At 45.5% G+C, this 23,655-nt stretch overlaps 1 protein-coding gene across 1 annotated transcript; it reads left to right on the plus strand.

The window, feature by feature from the left end:
- Nucleotides 1-6,630: 6,630 nt before the first annotated feature.
- Nucleotides 6,631-23,253, plus strand: CISD2 (CDGSH iron sulfur domain 2). The gene is made up of 3 exons (XM_073571784.1): nt 6,631-6,887; nt 13,640-13,854; nt 23,081-23,253. The coding sequence occupies exons 1-3, from the start codon at nt 6,785-6,787 to the stop codon at nt 23,168-23,170; spliced, it is 408 nt and encodes a 135-aa protein (XP_073427885.1). The 5' UTR covers nt 6,631-6,784; the 3' UTR covers nt 23,171-23,253.
- Nucleotides 23,254-23,655: the final 402 nt, after the last annotated feature.

A 23,655-nucleotide genomic window follows, 5' to 3' on the forward strand; every position in this document is an offset into this window, starting at 1 on the left:
TTCTGACTTTTTGACCCAACAGCAACCTCCCTCCAGCTCTATTTGACACACCTGGATCTTGGTGTTTATAAACTCCCAACCTGCTTCAGGGAGTAGCCGGTGATATTCACTTTATCCCTTGTGAAGGATTGGAGCTGTACCTGTTGGCTAACTTCCTTTCTGTTGCTCTTGGAGGATGTTTGGTGTTATTTCTCTGGAGTCTGCTGAAGGTAAGTTCCTCTCTCCTTGTTTGTCTCCCTTGTTGTCTTTAGTTAATAGTGAGGACTGACCAGTGCTCATTCCCACCTCTCTATCCAAGGCCTATCTCTAGGGATGTACAGGGCTTAGGTTTCCTGCTCGGTGATTAGTGTGGAACCAATATAGGGACGGTAGAGTAGGCAGGGTGTTATAAGATCTGCCTAGGGGTCTCCATTCCCCCAGTCCCTAGTATTTATGCTTCCTTCCCCTCTTCCCTTCGTGTTGCACGTACTCTTTTCCACACTGTGCGTGAGCCCGGGTCACTGGTATTACTGGTAAATTTAGGTCAATATAATTTGTGTTTATTTGAAAATATCAGAATGTTGGCAAACATTTTGAAAAGTTAGACATTTTCAAAATGTCAATATTTATATTCTTAAGTCAGCTAATAGTGATGACATGTTGGATAACGTCTTATTTGAGCATGCTCGGGTTATTCTAGTATTTTGGGCGTTCGCGGATAATATATTCGAGTCCCTGCATCTGCATGTTTTGCGGTGGTAAACAGGTGCAACACATGCAGGGATTGCCTGTTTGTTTGAGACCTATCAATGACTCTCACTGTGGCTGTTTGATCCCGCTTATAGGCCCCATTACATGTATCAATGTCCCAGCGATCCCACCAACGATCCGACGTGGATGGGATCGCTGGGACATAGGTGATCGCTGGTGAGCTGTCACATAGACAGACCCACCAGCGATCAGGATCAGCGAGCAAGCTGGTATCCAAGGTAAACAGCGGGTATCCAAGACCCGCGCGGCTCTTAAATACCCGCTGTTTACATTGAAAACCAGCATCCAGCGTCGCTGATCGCTGGTCTCTCGCTGCAACACACAGCGATGCACGCTGGCCAGCGGGAGACCATCGATCAAAAAATGGCCCAGGACGATCCTGCACGATCAGCGATACCCGGCAGGGGGGCAGGTCGCTGATCCATATCACACTCAGCGATGTCGCTGGCGAGATCACTGTGGCTTCACAAAATCAGCGATCTCGCTGTGTGTTACGGGGCCTTATAGCTGGGTCTAACAGGCCATCGTACCCTAAGGTCATCAGATGACTTTACGGTACCATGGTAATGATTGGCACCTGCGATTACGATCGCAGGTGGTTGATTCTGTCAAAGGGGGTCTTTTAACCCCTTTTTAACCACACAGATGCTGCTGTTGCAATTGACAGTGGTATTTAAAAGGTTAATTTTCTACTGTTGATTCCAAAACTGGCCGGGGATCATGCCTTAGGGTGTCAGCTGTCATAAACAGCTGTCACCTACGGGATTTGCACCCGCTGGGTGGGCACTATTCACTTATTCATTGGTGTTGTGAACAAGGAATAAGGCCCCTTAACGGCTGCTTTTAAAAGCGTATTGGCGGTCGTTAATCGGTTAAACATTTGTGAAACCATTTTCAACTGATGATACAGTGATGAGGGCCTTTAATTTTAAGCTGTAGTCCTGTTTAGCAGAAGTGAGGGCCTACTTAAATGTGAACATACAGTTGTGGCCAAAAGTATTGACACCCCTGCAATTCTGTCAGATAATACTCAGTTTCTTCCTGAAAATGATTGCAAACACATTCTTTGGTATTATTATCTTCATTTAATTTGTCTTAAATGAAAAAACACAAAAGAGAATGAAGCAAAAAGCAAAACATTGATCATTTCACACAAAACTCCAAAAATGGGCCAGACAAAAGTATTGGCACCCTCAGCCTAATACTTTGTTGCACAACCTTTAGCCAAAATAACTGCGACCAACCGCTTCCGGTAACAATCAATGAGTTTCTTACAATGCTCTGCTGGAATTTTAGACCATTCTTCTTTGGCAAACTGCTCCAGGTCCCTGATATTTGAAGGGTGCCTTCTCCAAATTGCCATTTTTAGATCTCTCCACAGGTGTTCTATGGGATTCAGGTCTGGACTCATTGCTGACCACCTTAGAAGTCTCCAGTGCTTTCTCTCAAACCATTTTCTAGTGCTTTTTTGAAGTGTGTTTTGGGTCATTGTCCTGCTGGAAGACCCATGACCTCTGAGGGAGACCCAGCTTTCTCACACTGGGCCCTACATTATGCTGCAAAATTTGTTGGTAGACTTCAGACTTCATAATGTCATGCACTCGGTCAAGCAGTCCAGTGCCAGAGGCAGCAAAGCAACCCCAAAACATCAGGGAACCTCCTCCATGTTTGACTGTAGGGACCATGTTCTTTTCTTTGAATGCCTCTTTGTTTTCTCCTGTAAACTCTATGTTGATGCCTTTTGCCCAAAAAGCTCTACTTTTGTCTCATCTGACCAGAGAACATTCTTCCAAAACGTTTTAGGCTTTTTCAGGTAAGTTTTGGCACACTACAGCCTGGCTTTTTTATGTCTCGGGGTAAGAAGTGGGGTCTTCCTGGGTCTCCTACTATACAGTCCCTTTTCATTCAGATGCCGACGGATAGTACGGGTTGACACTGTTGTACCCTCGGACTACAGGGCAGCTTGAACTTGTTTGGATGTTAGTCGAGGTTCTTTATCCAACATCCGCACAATCTTGCCTTGAAATCTCTTGCCAATTTTTCTTTTGCGTCCACATCTAGGGAGGTTAGCCACAGTGCCATGGGCTTTAAACTTCTTGATGACACTGCGCACGGTAGACACAGGAACATTCAGGTCTTTGAAGATGGACTTGTAGCCTTGAGATTGCTCATGCTTCCTCACAATTTGGTTTCTCAAGTCCTCAGACAGTTCTTTGGTCTTCTTTCTTTTCGCCATGCTCAATGTGGTACACACAAGGACACAGGACAGAGGTTGAGTCAACTTTAATCCATGTCAACTGGCTGCAAGTGCAAATTAGAGAAGCATCACATGATTTTTCGAACAGTGCCAATACTTTTGTCCACCCTCTTTTTTATGTTTTGTGTGGAATTATATCCAATTTGGCTTTAGGACAATTCTTTTTGTGTTTTTTCATTTAAGACAAATTAAATGAAGATAATAATACCAAAGAATTTGTGTTTGCAATAATTTTCAGGAAGAAACTGAGTATTATCTGACAGAATTGCAGGGGTGTCAATACTTTTGGCCACAACTGTAGCTTGTTTGACTGTGGAGAAGTCTTCCTGTGAGTGCATTTTCTTCCAGCGCTGCTCATCAGTCCTAGACGTTTTGCTCAGCTTTCTTGTGAGGTTGGTGTGCCAAGTAAAAAATGTTTTTTTGACAGGCAGGGAAATGTTATGCATTATATCACAGAAAGAATCAGCTGTGATCCCCTGCTGTCCTGTTTGTGTACTCTTGTGCATCCTCCCCTGGTCAGGAGGTGTGGTATGATCAGACCATGTTTCTGCACGGTCAGATAAAGCCATTACACAGTAACATAGCATGGGCACATTATCACCACAGTCAATTTTCTAACAAGTCCAGTTGTGGAACTGATTTTTATTCCCAGCTCTATTGATTAAAATGTACTTTATTTATCTCTGGAGGTACCCGGTCTGTCTGCGCAGGGGATGGAGGGTGTGACGCGGGCCTGTAGATTGGCGTCGGTCAGCGGAGACGGAGTCAACCTCCTGGAGCACACGCTGGATACCCGCCAAAAGCCCCGTTTTCGCGCACAGTCCCCTTTATATCAGACCCACCCCCTTTAGTCAGGTGTAAAGGTCTGCTCCGGTCAAAAAATCCTTCCCCTGGCAACAATGGTGACAGCCCCGACAATTCCGGCCCAGACACGCGAGAGACACTACTAGCCTGGTCCATCCTCCCACAGTCCTATAGAGAATCTATGGGGTATTGTCAAGAGGAAGATGAGATGAAGGCTGCTGTCAAAGCAACTTGGGACTTGGGCTTCCATAACCATAACACCTCAGCAGTGTCACAGGCTGATCGCATCCATTGCACGTCAAATTGATGCAGTAATTGATGCCAAAGGAGTCCCGACCAAGTATTGTGTGCATTTACTGAACATACATTTCAGTAGGCCAACATTTTGGATTTTAACATAATTTTTCAAGCTGGTGTTATAAAGTATTCTAATTTACTGAGATAATAACTTTTGGGTTTTCATTGGCTGTAAGCCATAATCATCAACATTAACAGAAAAACACTTGAAATAGATCACACTGTAATGACTCAGACTATAATATATGAGATTCTATTTTTGTATTGAAGAAATGAAATTAACTTTTTGATGATATTCTAATTTTGTGAGAAGCACCTGTATATGTGATTATTTTGGGGAGAATTACGGCTAGCAAATATATATGGTGGCTGTTATTAAGGGGTTAAAGAAATAACAATTTTTACCACTTCATAAAAAAAAAGAAAATGCTTCAAAAATATATATGAATTGCAAAGAGAATTTCCCATAGATAAGATATTGGAAGTTTTGTGGAACGTTATTTTTAAGACTATTTTGGAGCCAAAAAATTGTGTGAACATAACGCACTGTGTGACTAAGGCTAGCTTCACACTAGCGTTTTGGGCCGCAGCGCACGACCGCCGCTAAGCCCCGCCCCCTCCGGTCATCTCCGCCTAGTATCGCACACGGCTGCATGTGATCTGCACACCCTATCTTTAGCATAGGGTGCGCAGACCATGCGCTAGTAGAATTTTGCGTGCGCTGCGCCCTTTTGATGGTGCGACACTGTGCGCCGAACGCACCATGTTGCATTTTGGTGCGCTCGGAGCACCGTCAAAAGGGTGCAGCGCACGCAAAATTCTACTAGCGCATGGTCTGCGCACCCTATGCTAAAGATAGGGTGTGCAGATCACATGCAGCCGTGTGCGATACTAGGCGGAGATGACCGGAGGGGGCGGGGCTTAGCGGCGGCCGTGCGCTGCGGCCCAAAACGCTAGTGAAGCTAGCCTAAGGCCACGTGCACGCTTTCAGTATTTGGTCAGTTTTTTACCTCAGTATTTGTGAGCCAAGACCAGGAGTGGGGAGAAAATGCAATAATGGCGCCCGTGTTTCTATTATACTTTTCTCTGCTTGCACTACTCCTGGTTTTGGCTTACAAATACTGAATGTGTGAACGTGGCCTTATGGGCGACATTGTCTATTGCTTCATCATATCCATGGAGAGCGAGCGTGGTCACGTTGCAGCCCGCAAATGACCACGACTCATCAGTCGTCACAAGTTCGAACTTTTCACAGAGCCACATCACTACTACATCAGGGGTAAAATGGCGGCTATGGGTCCGACACTTGTCCCGTGAACAATGTTTGCTAGGGGTGAGGTGTCATTGATACAGCGCAGCGCAATAATACAAATTAATGGGGTCACATTGGGACCATGAGGGTACTGTCACCACGACAAGCAAGTCACAACACAAGAAGACCAACAATGTCCAATTTTTGGTGATTTTCAATGTAGCAACAAGGTCACCTTGTAATCCCAGCAGTCTTAGGCTATGTGCACACATTGCAGATTCACCTGCGGGCTTTTCCGCGGATCCGCAGGTAAAACCTCAGGTAAAGTGACCTGCGGTTTAGCCCTGCGGTTTCACACCTCTACTATGTTAAGGCTGTGTGCTCACGATGCGATTTTTTACGCGTTTTTGCCGCGATTTTCAGGGCAAAAACGCTGCGAAAACGTTTAAAAATCGTGTACAGAATGCCCCCCATGCATTCCTATGGCATTCCGCACATGGTGTGCTAATGCTGCGCTTTTTTCTGCGGCGGAATCGCATCGCGGAAAAAATTGCAGCACATGATCATTCTTTTGTGTGGAATCGCAAAGAATTGCCGCGATTCCGCACCCATAGGAATGCATGAGAATCGCTTACTTCCCGCATGTGGAAAATATACCCCGTTTTTTTTTTATCATTTTATCTTTTACTATTGATGCCGCATAGGCGGCCTCAATAGTAAAAAGCTGCTCACACTTGTCAAACACTATGTTTGATGAGTGTGACCAACCTGTCACTTACCAAGCGATGCTTCAAATCGCTTGGAAAGTGCTTGAGAAAATCGCGAACAGAATCGCGGTGAAATCGCGCTGAAAAAAACGCGCGATTTCTGGGAAGGAGTCCGGTTTTCATTGTGCGTTTTAAAATGCTACGTGGGCACATAGCCTAAAGGTGTGAAACCGCTGCGGAATCCGCCCAAACAATTGACATGCTGCGGCTTGTAAACCGCAGCAAAACCGCGCGGAAAAAAACGCAGTGTGAGCACAGCGTTTTTGAAAAGCCATAAGGTTACATGGTACTGTACCATGTCTGCGGAACTGCTGCGTTTCTGCCGGGCCAAAACCGCTGCGGAAACGCAGCAGAATCCGCAACGTGTGCACACAGCCTTTAGTTGACATTTTTAGCAGCTAAGTTGCAGCCAACAGTCTGCGTGTGGCCCTAGTTTATAATACTGAGGTGTACATGCAGCACAATGCCGCAGCCTGAATCGGAATTAATTAGCAGGATTTCCCTTTCTCAGCGGGAGCTGGACGGGACGCCATTGTGCCTCTCGCAGCGCTGCCCTGGGCCACTAGGGGGCGCTGTGTAACGCAGGAGAAGGAGGAGCGCTGAGGCTCAGGAGCTGCTGCCAGGAAGAGGCCTGTCTTCAGTAGCTGCCGTGCCGACATGGTGCTGGAGATCTTAGCCCGGGTTATCAAGGTGCAGCTGCCCGCCTATCTGAAGAAGCTGCCTGTGCCGGACAGTCTCGCCGGCTTCATCAGGCTGACAGGTAATATGGCGGGCTGGGTGAGGAATAGGAAGTGAGTGGTGGTGATGCCCCTTGTGCTCCCCTGTGGTGTTGCTGCTGGGCCTCTGCTGCACTTCTCATTGTGCTGCTGGGGAAAGTCACTGGTGGGTGGAGGTGAGCTGGACTGTGTCCTGCATTGTGGCGCAGCCTGAGGGATAACAGTCAGCTGTGCTACATCAGAGCATTCCCCACCACAGCTGAACGTGTGCTCCTGCTCAGGATGTATAGAGAGCCCTCCCTGTAATGCTTCATCCATTAATGGCCATGTTCCCAGCAGAAGACACCTCAGGAATCCTCTTCTCTGGAGCTTTGTAATCCTAAAGTGTTGTTTCCTGAGCGCTTAAAGCCATTAAACAATGAAGAGACCGCTGACAATGCTCAGAGATGTCCCAGCATCTTCCCAGGACCTTGTGTCGTAAGGTATAGAGCAGAACATCTGTTGGCGTCATTAGAACCCTGAACGAGACGTCTTCCATAGGAATGAATGGGAAGGTTCTTGTGATTATTAGCTCATTTTCATCTACATTTTTGAGTGAACTAACTCTAACCAAAATGATCTGGCAGCCATTAAACTTTATCTCTGAAAGCGTGCCGCCTACCTGGCTGCGTTCATACAGCCGGTGCCGGATACACGCATGTTCACGTTAATGAGTCCGGCACATCTGACAAGTGGTGTCAGCCACGTCAGAAACGTTGGTCCAGGCCCCGGCTACGTTACCCCAGAACTCATCATGAGCTAGGTGAGATGCGGCATCACGCCCCAGCATTGCCCATTTTGCCAAGCTGGGATAAACAGGTGTGAAAACGCCAAGTTAACCAATTTTTGCACAGCTACAAGTTGCATAAAAATCTTGTGACTTTTCAAAGCAATTTACTCCAGAATTTTAGCTGACGGATTAACGAGTCGACAGCCGATTGCCTAAAACAGACGAGAACCTCTCCGCAGGATTCAGCCCTATAAACTGACGGCATGGCCATAATGGCACTGTGATGCTGATCAATATGATACCCATGGGAAGGGATCTGCTAATACTCACTCCACTTTGAAGTTTTCATAAAATGACATCTTGTGTTCTTCAGGGCGGGACGTAGGGGCAGGTCCTTCTTCTCATTCCCTCCTCTGCTTCTCCAGAGCTGAAATCTCGATCCGCGCATGCCCCGTCTCCGGCACCATTTTATTTTTCCTGCGCACGTCCTGCCCACACAATGATAGCGGTGGAGCTGAATTTTAAAATGGCAGGTCACCGAATAATCAGAGGAAAAAAATTATGAAAGCAACTCCCCTACAGCGGCGTGCTGAAGCACAGAACTCGTGTGGTCACACGTGCAGTCAAGTGTAGATAAAAGGATTTTTGATCCAGCCACTTAAAATCCACAATTTATTCTACAAATGAATAATCGGTGACCTAAGATCCAGCCCTCATATCCAGCCCCGAAGTACAAGGGTGAGTATTAAACAACCATTGAGCAGATCCTTTCACATCGAATATCGGATTAAACAGCATCACAAAGCCATTATGGCCATACCTTTAGTTTATAGGGCTCAATCCTGCTGACAGGTTCTCTTTAGAGCACCATTTCAGAGGGTGTTTTTTTTTTTTCTCTTTTATTGCAGCACTGGACTGGTGCTTCTAATCTAAGGTTCTTTAGCAGGTTGTGACCTGTCGGATCCCTCCAGTCTTGCGAGCCAATGGTCACTTTTCAATGTAAGTCTGAGAGAATCGTTCTAGCTCTCATAGGTTTATATTGAGAGCTTGTGACTGTTACCTCTGACTTCCGGTCAGTCAGAAGTTGCGCTCACAAGATGGCGCCATGGTTCCGGGGCAGCACCGATAAAACGTGAAAACTGTGACGAGTCAGGGACCTTAGGTAGCATCACTCTAGCGCTGAAATAGAAAAAAAAAATGGAATGGTGCCTTAACCCCTTCACTACCAAGGGTGGTTTGCACGTTAACTCCCGGGCCAATTTTTACAATTCTGACCACTGTCCCTTTATGAGGTCATAACTCTGAAACTCTTCCATGGATCCCGGTGATTCTGACATTGTTTTCTCGTGACATATTGTACTTCATGTTAGTGGTAAAATTTCATTCAAATAACTTGCGTTTATTTGTGAAAAAAATGGAAATTTGGCAAAAATTTTGAAAATTTCGCAATTTTCCAACTTTGAATTTTTATGCCCTTAAATCACAGCGATACGGCACACAAAAAACTTAATAAATAACATTTCCCACATGTTTACTTTACATCAGCACAATTTTGGAACCAAAATTTTTTTATGTTAGGAAGTTATAAGGGTTAAAAATTGACCAGCGATTTTCTCATTTTTGCAACACCATTTTATTGTTAGGGACCACATCATATTTGAAGCCACTTTGAGGGGTCTATATGATAGAAAATACCCAAAAGTGACACCATTCTAAAAACTGCACCCCTTAAGGTGCTTAAAACCACATTCAAGAAGTTTATTAACCCTTTAGGTGCATCACAGGAATTTTTTTGAATATTTAAAAAAAAAAAATGAACATTTAACTTTTTTTCACAAAAAAAATACTTCAGGTTCAATTTTCTTTATTTTACCAAGGGTAACAGGAGAAATTGGACTGCAAAAGTTAATGTGCAATTTGTCCTGAGTACACTGATACCTGATATTTGGGGGGAACCACTGTTTCGGCGCATGGGAGACCTCAGTAGGGAAGGAGCGCCGTTTGACTTTTTCAATGCAAAATTGGCTGGAATTCAGATCGGACGCCATGTCGCGTTTGGAGAGCCCCTGATGTACCTAAACAGTGGAAACCCCCCACAAGTGACCCCATTTTGGAAACTAGACCCCCCAAGGAACTTATCTAGATATGTGGTGAGAACTTTGAACCCACAAGGGCTTCATCGAAGTTTATAACGTACAGCGGTACAATTAAAAAATCATATTTTTTCCACAAAAATGATCTTTTCACCCCAATTTTTATTTTTCCAAGGGTAACAGGACCCTAAAAGTTATTGTGCAATTTGTCCTGAGTATGCTGATACCCCATATGTGGGTGTAAATGACTATTTGGGCGCATAGCAGAGCTCGGAAGGGAAGCAGCGCCATTTGACGTTTTTGGCTAGAATTGAGATCGGACACCATGTCGCGATTGGAAAACTCCTGATGTACCAAAACAGTAGAAACCCCCCACAAATGACACCATTTTGGAAACTAGACACCCCAAGGAACTTATCTAGATGTGTGGTGAGCACTTTGAACCCCCCAGTGCTTCACAGAAGTTTATAACGCCCGGGCGTGAAAATAAAAAAATGGTATTTTTTCCACAAACATCATCTTTTAGTCCCCATTTTTTTATTTTCCCAAGGGTAACAGGAGAAATTGGACCCCAAAAGTTGTTGTCCAATTTGTCCTGAATACGCTGACACCCCATATGTGGGAGAAAACTACTGTATGGGGACACGTCGGGGCTCGGAAGGGAAGTAGTGACGTTTTGGAATGCAGACTTTGATGGAATTGTCTGCGGGTGTCATGTTGCCTTTGGAGAGCCCCTAATGTACCTAAACGGTGGAAACCCCCCACAAATGACCCCATTTTGGAAACTAGACCCCCTGAGGAACTTATCAAGATGTGTGGTGAGCACTTTGAACCCCCAAGGGCTTCACAGAAGTTTATAATGCCCAGGCATGAAAATAAAAAAATCGTATTTTTTCCACAAACATGATCAATTAGTCTCCAATTTTTTTATTTTCCCAAGGGTAACAGGAGAAATTGGACCCCAAAAGTTGTTGTCCAATTTGTCCTGAGTACGCTGATACCTCATATGTGGGAGAAAACTACTGTATGGGCACACGTCGGGGCTCGGAAGGGAAGTAGTGACGTTTTGGAATGCAGACTTTGATGGATTGGTCTATGGGTGTCATGAGAGTTTGGAGAGCCCCTGATGTACCTAAACTATTGAAACTCCCCACAAATGACCCCATTTTGGAAACTAGACCCCCCACGGAACTTATCTAGATGTGTGGTGAGCACTTTGAACCCCCAAGTGCTTCACAGAAGTTTATAACGCCTGGGCGTGAAAATAAAAAAATCATATTTTTCCACAAAAATGATATTTTTGCCCCCAATTTTTTATTTTCCTAAGGGTAACAGGAGAAATTGGACCCCAAAAGTTGTTTTGTAATTTGTCCTGAGTAGGCTGATACCCCATATGTGGGGGTAAAACACTGTTTGGGCGCATGGCAGAGCTTGGAAGGGAAGGAGCACCACTTGACTTTTTCAACGCAGAATTGGCTGGAATTGAGATCAGACGCCATGTTGCATTTGGAGAGCACCTGATGTGCCCAAACAGTGGAAACCCCCCAATTATAACTCCAACCCTAACCCCAACACACCCCTAACCCTAATCTGAGCCCTAGCCCTAACCCTAATGGGAAAATGGAAATAAATACATTTTCTTTTAGTTTTATTATTTTTCCCTAACTAAGGGGGTGATAACCGGGGGTTTGATTTACTATTTATGGCGGTTTTTATGTTTGGCGGCTGTCACACGCTAAAAGACTCTTTTTATTGTAAAAATAGTTTTTGCATCACCACATATTGAGAGCTATAATTTTTCCGTATTTTGACCCACCGAGTCATGTGAGGTCTTATTTTTTGTGGGACGAGTTGATGTTTTTATTGGTTTCATTTTCAGGCACATGACATTTTTTTATCGCTTTTTATTCCGATTTTTGGGACGCAGAATGAACAAAAACCAGCGTTTCATGAATTTCTTTTGGGGGGTGCATTTACACCATTCCGCGTGCGGTAAAATTGATAAAGCGGTTTTATTCTTCGGGTCAGTACGGTTACAGCGATACCTCAGGTCGTTTTTTTATGTTTTGTCGGTTTTTTGCAATGAAAACAATTTTATATAAAAATTAATTATTTTGGTATCTCTTTATTCTGCGAGCTATAACTTTTTTTTATTTTTTTGTGGATGACGCTGTTTGGCGGCTCGTTTTTTGTGGGACAAGATGACGTTTTCAGCGGTACCATGGATATTTATATGCGTCTTTTTGATCGCGCGTTATTGCACTTTTTGTTCGGTGGTATGATAATAAATCATTATTTTTTGCTTCGTTTTTTATTTTTATTTTTTAAGGGGTTTGCTAAAGGGGTTAACTAATGGGACAGTTTTATAGGGCGGGTCGCTACGGACGCGGCGATACCTAATATGTGTACTTTTATTGTTTTTTTTTTTATTTTGAAAAAATGGATTTATGGGGGAATATTTTTTTTTTTTTCCACTAATTTATTTAGCGATTTTTCCTTTATTACCTTGTCCCAGGTGGGACATCACTGCCCTGTGACAGATCGCTGATCTGTCACATCACAGATCACTGTGACAGATCAGCAATCTGTCACAGGCAGTTCTGCAGACTTCCTCATGCCTGCGCTTTGCAGGCAGTGAGGAAGTCAGCTCCCTACAGGCCCCCGTCGCCATCTTGGATCCGGGGGCCTGTAGGGAAAGAGCCCCCCGCAGCAGCGCTGCACATTGCGCTGCCGTGGGGGGCTCAGGGAAGCACGGAGGGAGCCCCCTCCCTGCCGATGCTTCCCTTTAACCCCCGGTACACCGCGATTGCGTTTGATCGTGGTGTACAAGGGGTTAACGTGTCGGGGGCGGTCTGTGACCGCCCCTGACACATTGTGCCGGGTGTCAGCTGTGATAATCAGGTGACACCCGGCCGCGATCAGCGGCGCTCACCACGTGGGCGCCGCTGATCGCTGGGACGTAATATTCCGTCCATGGTAGATCGGTCCAGGGTCACATGGACGGAATATTACGTCCATTGTAGGTAAGGGGTTAACTGATTCCACCACCAAGTATGTATTTGTATGTGAATATATGTCCTCCCTCCTGCCAACTTTTACCACTTGCAGTGTGTAAGTTTTCTTATACTTCTGTAATGAATATATTATTTTGTTTTTTTGTTTGCTTTTCCCCATCATTGAGTCTGTGTGTATGACGAGTTTCGTTAAAAATATAGAATTATGCATATATTATGGTCAAAGTTTGGTTGTTATATAAATTTAAAGCACCATTCCAGCATTTTTTTTTTATTGCAAAGCTGGGGTGGTGCTTTAAATGTAATTCATCAGTCATCGCCTCCATTCTTCTCCAGCTTCGCTCCCGTTGGTCTCTAGTAAAAATTGACCTGCCCGCCGCTAAAGTGTTTTATGGAGCGAGACAGAGGTCGCTTTTCAATACAAGTCTATGAGAGCCTCGTTCTTGCCCTCATAGACTTGTATTGAGCTCTTGTCATGTAACTTTTCACTTCTGGCCAGTCGGCAGTTACGGGCACAAGATGGCGCTGGGGGACCGGAGCGGCGTCTGTAAAGGGTGAAAAATTGAAAGTTGCAGGCAAAGGGGCTTGCATTTAAAGCGCTGGAACTAAAACACTGGCGTGGTGCTTTAAATTTGCCATTTTTCTGTTGTCCTTTGGTAGCCTGTGTAAGCTGTGGCCCTTGAATTTAACTTTCCAATAGGTTCAAGAAAAACTATGCATTCCCATCCCAGACACAATTTTTCGTGACCTGTACTCAAACACAAGGATGAACGAAGACTGTCAAGCATGGATGGCACTTTCAGTTTACTTCTTTGGTAGTTCTGAAATATATGTACTTTCCTATATATTGGGGTGGGAAATACACTAATGCATACTAGCCAAACCAAGGCCAGACAGACCATATTTTGTCTTCTCTTCAGTTTCAGAATGGCTGCGGTTACTGCCTTTTCTGGGCGTCCTCGCGCTCTTAGGCTACCTTGCAATTCGACCATTCCTGCCAAAGAAAAAGCAACAGAAGGATAGTCTGATCAATCTCAAAATCCAAAAGGAGAACCCAAAAGTGGTGAATGAAATTAACATTGAGGACCTGCATATTGCCAAAGCTGCCTACTGTCGATGCTGGCGCTCTAAAACGGTAAGCTTTTATCATTTCCATTAGCTGGCTGTGTGACTCCAAGTTCCCAAGCAAATGTACTAGCACATAGATCTAGGCTACTGCGTTATAGTGTTAAATCCCCATTGAAAGGGTTGTCCACTACTGAGACAATCCCTATATTTCTGTCTTTGTAAAATAACACCTATATGTGCGCCTGGTGCCAGCACCATTCCAGCGGTGACGGAACTTGCTCTCCCACTGGAATGGCATCCGAGGTGAGTATAGTATTTTACAAGGTGGGATTAGGAAGGGGTTGTTTGAGAAGGGGACAGCTCCTTTTAAGATCTGTAAAAAATTAGAATAAGTAAAAGAGCAAAATACAAAATAAGAGGTGTGTTCGATGGGTTGCTATAGACGAGACCTTTTTCTTTTAGTTCATAAATCCCCCACACTACCCTGCCCAAATCTTGTGTACTCAGTTTTTTCTTTGTATGTTTTAGGACTATTGTTGAATTGGACCAGCACTTCTGTGCAGAACGTCCTATTTTTAAGACTTCCTGAAAGAGCAGCAGCGATCCACCATGCCAGCACAAAATTGCATTGTCATAACCACATTGCTGTTTAACCACTTAATGACCCATGAGGACAGTTAAGCTGTTTTAGTAGAATTCTCCTGCCATTTTCTATAGTTGAGTTTTTGTTTTTTTTTTACAGTAAAAGCAAAATCTCTCTCATAAACTTCTGCTCCATTCACACAATGGATTTTGAGACCCTGTTCTCGGTAACGGTGAGGCTCCCAGTGGTTGTAAATTTATCATATAGCCTGTGGACAGGTGATGTATAGATTTATGTCTGAGATGGAGAACCTCCGTCCTGCAGACCATCTGCAGACCATCTACAGACCTATTATCTGGCCCCTGGGACCACAGTGCTTGGGCCGGATGCTGTATTTTGGCGGCCGCCTCCCCATTTATCCCGTCTTGCTCTGTGAGCACATGCACGCAGTGTTTCCACAGGCCTCAGCATTCAGCAGTGATGAAAGATTACGTACGGACACCACTGCCAGCGTCAGGACGTAGTTTGTGAGTGGAGTTAGGGTGTATGCGCACGCTGTGGATTCTGCTGCGGTTCTGCAGCGGATTTGGCCGCTGCGGATCCGCAGTAGTCTTTGCTGCGGTGTACAGTACCATAATATCCTATGGATATTAAAAACCGCAGTGCAGACGGTGTAGATTTTTCCGCGTGGTTTTCCTGTGGTTTCAAAACCGCAGAAAGAATTGACATGTCAATTCTTTCTGCGGATTCCGCTGCGGTTTGCCATCTCCTCCATTGTGGAGATGAAAACCACAGGGCAAAACTGCAGGCCAATCCGCAGGTAAAACCACAGGTCTTTTGACCTGCAGATTTACCTGCGGATTTTACAAAATCCGCGCTGCCAAATCCGCACCCCATTCTGCAGCGTGTGCACATGCCCTTTGAGCCCAATTTATACAGCCCCGAAAGGATGTTGCAAATGGCCCTTGGCAGAAAAAGATTCTCCACTGCCTGATTTAGGTGGCAGTATCTTTTAACATGTATTTACAGTGATATACGGTATATTTCATGAAGATCCTGTCAGCATGATTTTGAAAGTAAAGACATGGCTCCGGTGCTGCAGCATAATCGCATGTTTAGTGTCCTAGTAATCACTAGTAATCACTATTTACAGTGATATACGGTATATTTCATGAAGATCCTGTCAGCATGATTTTGTAAAGTAAAGACATGGCTGTAAAAGTGCTGTATTGATTAAATTGATACCTTCGGTTGAGAAATGCACTTTGTAGTTCTTCCTTAAAGGGACCCACTCAGCAGGATTGTGCACAGTAACCTACAGTCAGCGTCAGGTTGGCGCCATCATACTGATTACAGTGATACCTTGGTTGATGAAATCCGTCTTGTGGTTGTTTCTTAATCTTTAGTTTCAGTTTTGTGGTGATGATATGCTCGTGCTCCGGTGCGGGCCTAGAGTCGGGGGTCTTCATGTGGTGCTCTAGCTATTTGTAATGCAGACTGCTGACAGGTCACTGATCCCTCACTGACATGCCTCCTAGTTTACATAATGAATACCTTCACATACTGAATAAAAAAAAAACCCTTCTAGAGGCAGGTGTCACCCGCGGCTCCGGTGCTGCAGCATAATCGCATGTTTAGTGTCCTAGTAATCACTGTACATTGTTATTGAGTAAGCACAAAAAAAAACTAAAATCAAATGTAGTAGCAGCTAGCGGTGTGTGTAGAGAATCCGATAGCGGCTATTGCGCAGCCAGCGCCATCTTGCTGGGGAAGAAAAAAAAAATTCCTCCTCCAAGATGGCGCGATCTGCGAGAGTGACCGGAGGGGACCGACCGGAGGGAACAAAAAAAAACATTGCTGAGGTGCAGCACCTCCGCAGAGTCCCGCCACAGGCACAGGCCCACGAGTGCCTAATGGGAAATACGGCCCTGGGAATGAGCATATTATCACCACAAAACTGAAACTAAAGATAAAAAACCATAAGATGGCTTTCATCATCCAAGGTATCATTTTAATCAGTACAACGACGCCGACCTGACACTGTCTGTAGGTTACTGTGCACAATCCTCCTGACAGGTTTCCTTTAAAGTGAATCTGCCACCAGCTTTTTGCTACCTTTTATGTGAGAGCAGCATATTGTAGAGAAAGAGACCCTGATTCCAACTGTTTATTACTTTGATTGTGCTACAACTGCTGCACCTTATAATCTGAGTACTTAGCTGTAGCTGAGCTCAAAAAGCTAACCCCGACTACACTAGGTTCTCTATGTATATTGTCTATTGACAGTGAGATGCTTATCAGAAGAGGGGATGTGGTTGGATGACTTGGCAGGAGGCAGCCAGTCTAGGCAATAATAATGTCATAGTGATAAAACCTTCATTGTAAGTAAGCACCACACAGCCTGATAAGTGACACATCACTGAATTCAGTATTTTACCCTTCGCCACAACAGCACCCACTTGGAGAGAGGGATCCGCCCATAGGAACAGGAAACCTACAGAGATAAAAGAGGGCGGTCCGCCTCTCCTCCTCAGTTGGTTTCCTGTTCCTATGGGAAACCGCAGGATTCTCCTACAGCACATATGTGGGCCAAGGAACCGCCTGTACAGTCTCTGTGGGAACAGCAGGGGTTCTGGTCCAGAAGCAGCGACGGGGGGAGTGCTGTGATTCGACTCCCTCCTCGACTGATGCCGCAGCAGCGTGGGCAGAAACGCCGGGTCTGGGTGAGGCCGACCGGGGTTCCCCTGCAAATTTACACGCCACCAGGGTCTGGAGAGAAACCATCCCGGTCCGTGTGGGAGCGCGTAACCGGAGGAAATTGATGCAGCCTCCAGCGTTCCTAAAGGCTTCAGCGTCCGGAGGCAGGACGCACATGCAGCGCCGACACAGGAAATAGTAAGGGGGAACTTCTGGGTTACCGGAGGTTCTCCAGCGGCAAGGCGCACGCGCGGCTCCCGAGGTCTCATGCAGGCATGGTAAAGCGCTCCCCGCCCCCTCCTGGCAAAAGCTGCGAAAAAAAAAAAGATGGAGACTATGTTAATTTGCAGCGCGGCCCGGCGGCTGTATAGCAGGCTGGGCACGCGCTAATTAGCCACGCCTAAAGCAAGGATGCGCACCAGGGGAGGGGGAGGTACCGGTGAGATGGTGGAGCTTACAAAAAACTCCAGGGAATTGAGTTTCGCGTGAAAGCATGTCTTCCCCAGGACAGAGCACGCATCCCCAGGCAGGTGATACAGCGGCATCCAAGAACCACTCGGGCGGAGGTTCCTCGGACAGAAGCCACACCAACAAGCCTCCTGATCCGGTACCTACAGCTTCTCTGGGTGAGTGGACGACTCTCTGCCTATCAAGCTGATAAATACTTCTCTCTTTCTTCCTCTCTCCTTCGCTATGTCTCCTCAGGCTGAGAAAAAAGAGAAATCAAAAAATAAAGAGTACCCTTTGTAGACGTCCCCCTACCAGACTCTTACACCACAAGGCTATGTAAAAAATGCATTAATGAAACGGCAAAACAGGCATCAGCCACAGACATAAGGGCTATAATAAGGGAAGAGTTACAGGCCTTAACCCAGTCTAGCAGTACACCCATACATACTAAGACTCCGACTGTGGTTAGCTTAGACTCTGACGAGGACGAAGCAGTGATAGTTCCAACGCATCCACATCATCATCCTCCTCAGATATGGAGGGGCGTTCGTGTTTCCCCTTAGAAAACATGGACAACTTGGTTAAATCCGTGAGAAACACCATGGGGTGCACAAAGACAAGGGAGCCGCAAACAACACAAGAAATTATGTTTGCAGGACTAACGGATAGGAAGAGGAGAGCCTTTCCTTTTATACCAGCCATAAGCCCTGGTTAATAAAGAATGGGAGAAGCAGGACCAGAGAGGTTATCTCCACTCAGCCTCAAAAAGAAGGTACCCCTTCAGTGACAAGGAATTGTTAACATGGTCTAAAGTCCTGAAAGTGGACGCGGCAGTCGCCTCTACCTCAAAACAATCAGCCCTACCGGTAGAGGACGCAGGTGTACTAAAAGATCCACTTGACCGTAAAGCCGATGCCTCACTAAAAAGAGCATGGGAGGCAGCTACCGGCACGTTTAAGCCTGTAATAGCTAGTACTTGCACGGCTTGTTCTATGCTGGTCTGGATTGATCAACTAGACCAGCAAATAGATCAAAAAATCTCCAGAGACAAACTACGAGCCGCTATTACCTTGATCCATGGCGCGGCTGCGTATATTGCAGATGCTTCTGCTGACTCGTTACGCTTAGCAGCCAGGACAGCAGGCTTACTTAATAACGCCAGGAGTAGTCTGGGGCTTAAAAGCTGGAGAGGCGATACTCAGTCCAAGGCAAAGCTCTGTGCTATTCCTTGCGAGGGTGAGTTTTTGTTCGGAAAAACCTTAGATGAAATCCTTACCAAGGCAAAAGAAAGGAAAAAGGACTTCCCTAACCCCTCTCTCCCATTTTATAGGAGGGCGTTTAGGAGACGACCGTTTGGCAGAGGAAGGCCAGCGGAAAATCAAAATCGTTGGGCCACAAAGGAGAAAAAGAACAAAGGTGCCATGTTTAAAGGATCCTCCTTCCACAGAGACAGGAGCTAAGGAGCCAGTCCCTTCAGTAGGAAGAAGACTAAAATTTTTCTTTCGAGAATGGGAAAAAATCACAACCAGCCCTTGGGTTCTGGACATTGTTAGAGAGGGGCTAAAGATAGAGTTCCGCCACATGCACCGTAACTCCGTTATCATAACATCTCTCAACTCGCCAATCCAACAGCGGGCCCTAGAAGTTGAGATTCTAAGCTTGCTGGACAAAAAAAGTATTGGTCCACATGCCCGAAGGACAGGAAGGGAGAGTATTTTACTCCCCTCTTTTTCTGGTGCCTAAGCCAGATGGCTCATTCAGGACTATAATCAACCTGAAAAAACTAAATTCATTTATTAAAAATCATAGATTTAAGATGGAATCTATTAGATCTACAATTAAGCGCCTCTTCCCCAATTGTATGATGGCGGGCTTAGCTCTAAAGGATGCTTATCATCTTCCCATCCATTACAGGTATCAGAAATACCTCAGAGTTGCGGTCCTCCTTGACGGCACCATACACCATCTCCAGTTCACAGCCATGCCATTCGGCCTTTCCATCGCACCACGAGTTTTTACAAAGGTGATGCTGGAAGTGATGGCCTTCTTACGCCAGAATGACACTTTGATAATACCCTATCTGGATGACTTTTTAATAATCGGGAACTCAACTCGACAATGTAATAGACGAGTTGCTGACGCAATCTTATCCCTACAGGCTCTAGGATGGATAATAAACTTCAGGAAGTCCAGAGTCGAGCCACAATCCATGCAGTCCTTCCTGGGTCTCCAACTAGACTCCATAAAACAAATGTCTACTGCCACAGGTAAAAATTGCAATGATCAAAAAGATCACGTTAGCAATAGACAAACCATGCATGTCCTTGAGGGAAGCAATGTCCCTCCTAGGGTCCCTTACTTCCTGCATCCCGGCAGTTCAGTGGGCCCAGTTCTACACCAGGGAACTACAACATCAGATTCTCTTAGAGGAAACCCATGTCCGAGGGAATTTGGTAAAGAAAATTAATTAATCCGAGATGGTCCTAACTTCCCTAGCGTGGTGGTTAGATGATGATAATCTATCGGGAGGAGTACCATGGGTGATAACACCTTCCCGTATAGTTACTACCGACGCCAGCCCTACAGGATGGGGGGCTCATATGGGAGGCACCTTCTCCCAAGGCCTGTGGGATGTAAGCAAGAGACAGGATTCCTCAAACTTAAAAGAACTGAATGCGGTTAGTCATGCATTATATCATTTTCTTCCACAGTTACAAGGGGAACACGTGAGAATCCTTTCAGACAACACCACAGTGGTCGCATATCTGAACAGGCAAGACGGAACTCAATCAGTCAGCTTAATGTCTTCCGCAAGAAAGATCTCGTCCTTAGCCGAAAAGAAATTTTTGTCTCTCGGCTCTCCACATAAGAGGAACAGACAATTTGGAAGCAGACTTTCTAAGCCGCCATACGCGACGGCAAGGAGAATGGTGCCTGAGCCGGAAAATATTCACACACCGTGTCACTATGGGGTCTTCCCCCAAATAGATCTTTTCGCCACCAGACAGGTGCGAAGGTTCGCCTCTCTGAACGTAACAGACCGTCCGGAAATTCTGGATGCCCTCCTAGCCCCGTGGCAGCTCAGACTGGCATATGCGTTTCCCCCAATCATGCTACTGCCGCAAGTCATCAGGAAGATAAGGGCAGAAAAGGCGCGGATTATCTTAATAGCGCCATTTTGGCCCAGGAGGCCATGGGTTTCATGCCTGCAAGCAATGTCAGTGACAGACCCTTGGGTGCTTCCTTCAACCCCCAAGCTCCTTTATCAGGGGCCATTCTTCCATCCTCAATCTTCACTTGACGGCTTTGAACTTGAGGGAAATGTTGAGAGCAAGAGGGTTCACGGAAGGGTTAGTCAATACTCTCCTGCAGAGTCGAAAATTGGCTACTACAAAGTTTTACACCAGGGTGTGGAGGAAGTTCCTAGAGTTTCACACAGCTCCCGATTCTAGAGAAATCCCGATAACACCAATTCTAGAATTTCTGCAAAAGGGAAAGATCTAGGACTATCCGTCAACACACTAAAAGTTCAAGTGTCTGCTTTAGGGGCCCTCTATAGTTATAATGTGGCAGGCAATAGATGGATAGCCAGATTCATCTTGGCCTGTGAGCGGAGCGAACCAGTACACATACCCAGAGTTCCTCCTTGGGACTTGAATTTGGTACTAGATGCCCTAACATGTCCCCCCTTTGAACCGTTAGACTCAATATCCCTGAAGCACCTATCTCTCAAGACTACTGCTAGTGGCACTAACTTCAGCCAGAAGAGTCAGCGACATACAAGCACTCTCAATAGAACCCCCGTTCCTGTTAACATTCCAGGATCAGCTGATATTAAAACCAGACCCCTCATACCTACCAAAAGTGGCGGGGAAATTTCATAGGTCGCAAGAGATCCACCTCCCTTCATTCTTTAGTAACCCTTCTACTCCAGATGAAGAAAAAATCCATACATTAGACGTTAGAAGAGCAGTTTTACAATACATAGAGAGGTCTAGCAGCTGGAGGAAGAGTAGGGCTCTGTTTATTTCCTTCCAGGGCCAAAAGGAGGGATATGAGGTCACAAGGGGTACCCTGTCTCAGTGGATCAGAGACGCGATCTGTTTGGCATATTCCGCGAGAAATGAAGATCCTCCGGAGGGTATCAGTGCACATTCCGCCAGAGCTATGGCATCCTCGTGGGCAGAGAGGAGAGACGTCGCAATCGAGTCTATATGTAAGGCTGAAACTCGGTCAACGCCTTCTACCTTTTATAACCACTATAGGCTTGATCTATCATGCTCATCTGACCTAGCCTTTGGTAGAGCGGTCCTCAGCACAGTGGTCCCTCCCAGGTGAAGGTCTCTGAAAGTCTCTCCAAGTGGGTGCTGTCGTGGCGAAGGGTAAAAAGCGGATTACTTACCGGTAATGCTCTTTTAATGAGTCCACGACAGCACCCACTCACTACCCTCCCTAGAAGTTAACAGTGTATATACACCTTCTTAGATATAAAATTGATAAACTAAAATACTGAAATGGCCTAATAATTGGTGGTCCTCAAGGTACTCTGAAATCCAACTGAGGAGGCGAGGCGGACCGCCCTCTTTTATCTCTGTAGGTTTCCTGTTCCTATGGGCGGATCACTCTCTCCAAGTGGGTGCTGTCGTGGACTCATTAAAGAGCTCATAAAGAGCATTACCGGTAAGCAATCAGGCTTTTTGACCCTTTCTCATACTGTCATCAGGTTATGTAGCAAACGCCTGCTGACAGATTCCTTTTAATCACCATTTGACGTTTTCTGCTAGACTGTGCATCGGGTGGGGGTGGGGAACGTCTGCTCCTTGTCTGATTCCCCAACTCCTCCGTTTCCCTTGTTTGAAATCTCCTGTTCAAAACAGAAGGCAGGTGACTTTTTCAGTGACCTGTTATTCAAAAACCGTAGGCAGGCCAAGGGGTAGGGAATCACAGAAAGGGAGAAGATCCAATGTACAATCCGGCCCCTGTGTACCAAAACCTAATTGGCAGAAACTTCAGTTGGTGACTAAATAACTACTATTTATTTATTTTACTCATTTATATAGTGCCATCAATTCCACAGCGCTTTACAGACATTATTGGCACTGTCCACGATGTGGCTCACAATATAGATTCCCTATCAGTATGTCTTTGAAGTGTTGGAAGAAACCGGAGTACTCGGAGGAAACCCACAAAGCACTGGAGACATACAATCTCCTTGCACATGTTGTCCTTGGTGGGATTTGAACCCTGGACTCCAGCGCTGCAAAACTGCAGTGCTAACCACTGAGCCACCGTGCCGCTGCATGTGCATGTCTTCACCAAAGGTAGCAATGTAATCAGTATTACAGCGCCAGTACAACCATGTCTTTACATTACAAAAATGGGCTGTCAGGTTGTCTTCAAGTCTTTTTCTTTCGGGTTAGTTGATGCACCTCTTCTAAGTTGCTGATTGTGTTTTGTTCTACATTGCCTATCACTCTTGCTTTTTAATATATGTTGTATTTTGGTTGGTGTTATTCTTCAGTAATGCCCTGTTTCTGAATATTTTTTTTAATTTTCTCCACAGTTTCCAGTCTGTGATGGTTCCCATAACAAGCACAATGAGTTAACGGGAGACAACATCGGTCCACTCATACTCAAAAAGAAAGAAGTATAATAAATGTCAGTTTGCCATCGCTTACGAATTTGTGACCTGGTCCAATATACCGATCTAGTTTTATAAAATAATTTCAAGACTGAGTTGTTTCTGTCCACCTTGAAATATAATAATAATCTTTATTTTTATATAGCGCTAACATATTCCGCAGCGCTTTACAGTTTGCACACATTATCATCACTGGGGCTCACAATCTAAATTCCGTATCAGTATGTCTTTAGACTGTGGGAGGAAACCCACGCAAACATGGGGAGAACATACAAACTCCTTGCAGATGTTGTCCTTGGTGGGATTCGAACCCAAGACCCCAGCGCTGCAAGGCTACAGTGCTAACCACTGAGCCACCGTGCTGCCCATTGAAATCTTGGATTAATGATGGCCTGTACTTAGAAAACGGTTTGCTTTACCCAAAACTGATACAGTGCCTAGCCTAAAGCCCCCGTTACACACTGCGATATCGCTGTAAAGTCACCGATTTTGTGACA

This window comes from Dendrobates tinctorius, unplaced genomic scaffold (genome assembly GCF_039654945.1).
Source record: "Dendrobates tinctorius isolate UK_male_01 unplaced genomic scaffold, ASM3965494v1 ptg000030l, whole genome shotgun sequence".
Taxonomy (NCBI): Eukaryota; Metazoa; Chordata; class Amphibia; order Anura; family Dendrobatidae; genus Dendrobates; species Dendrobates tinctorius.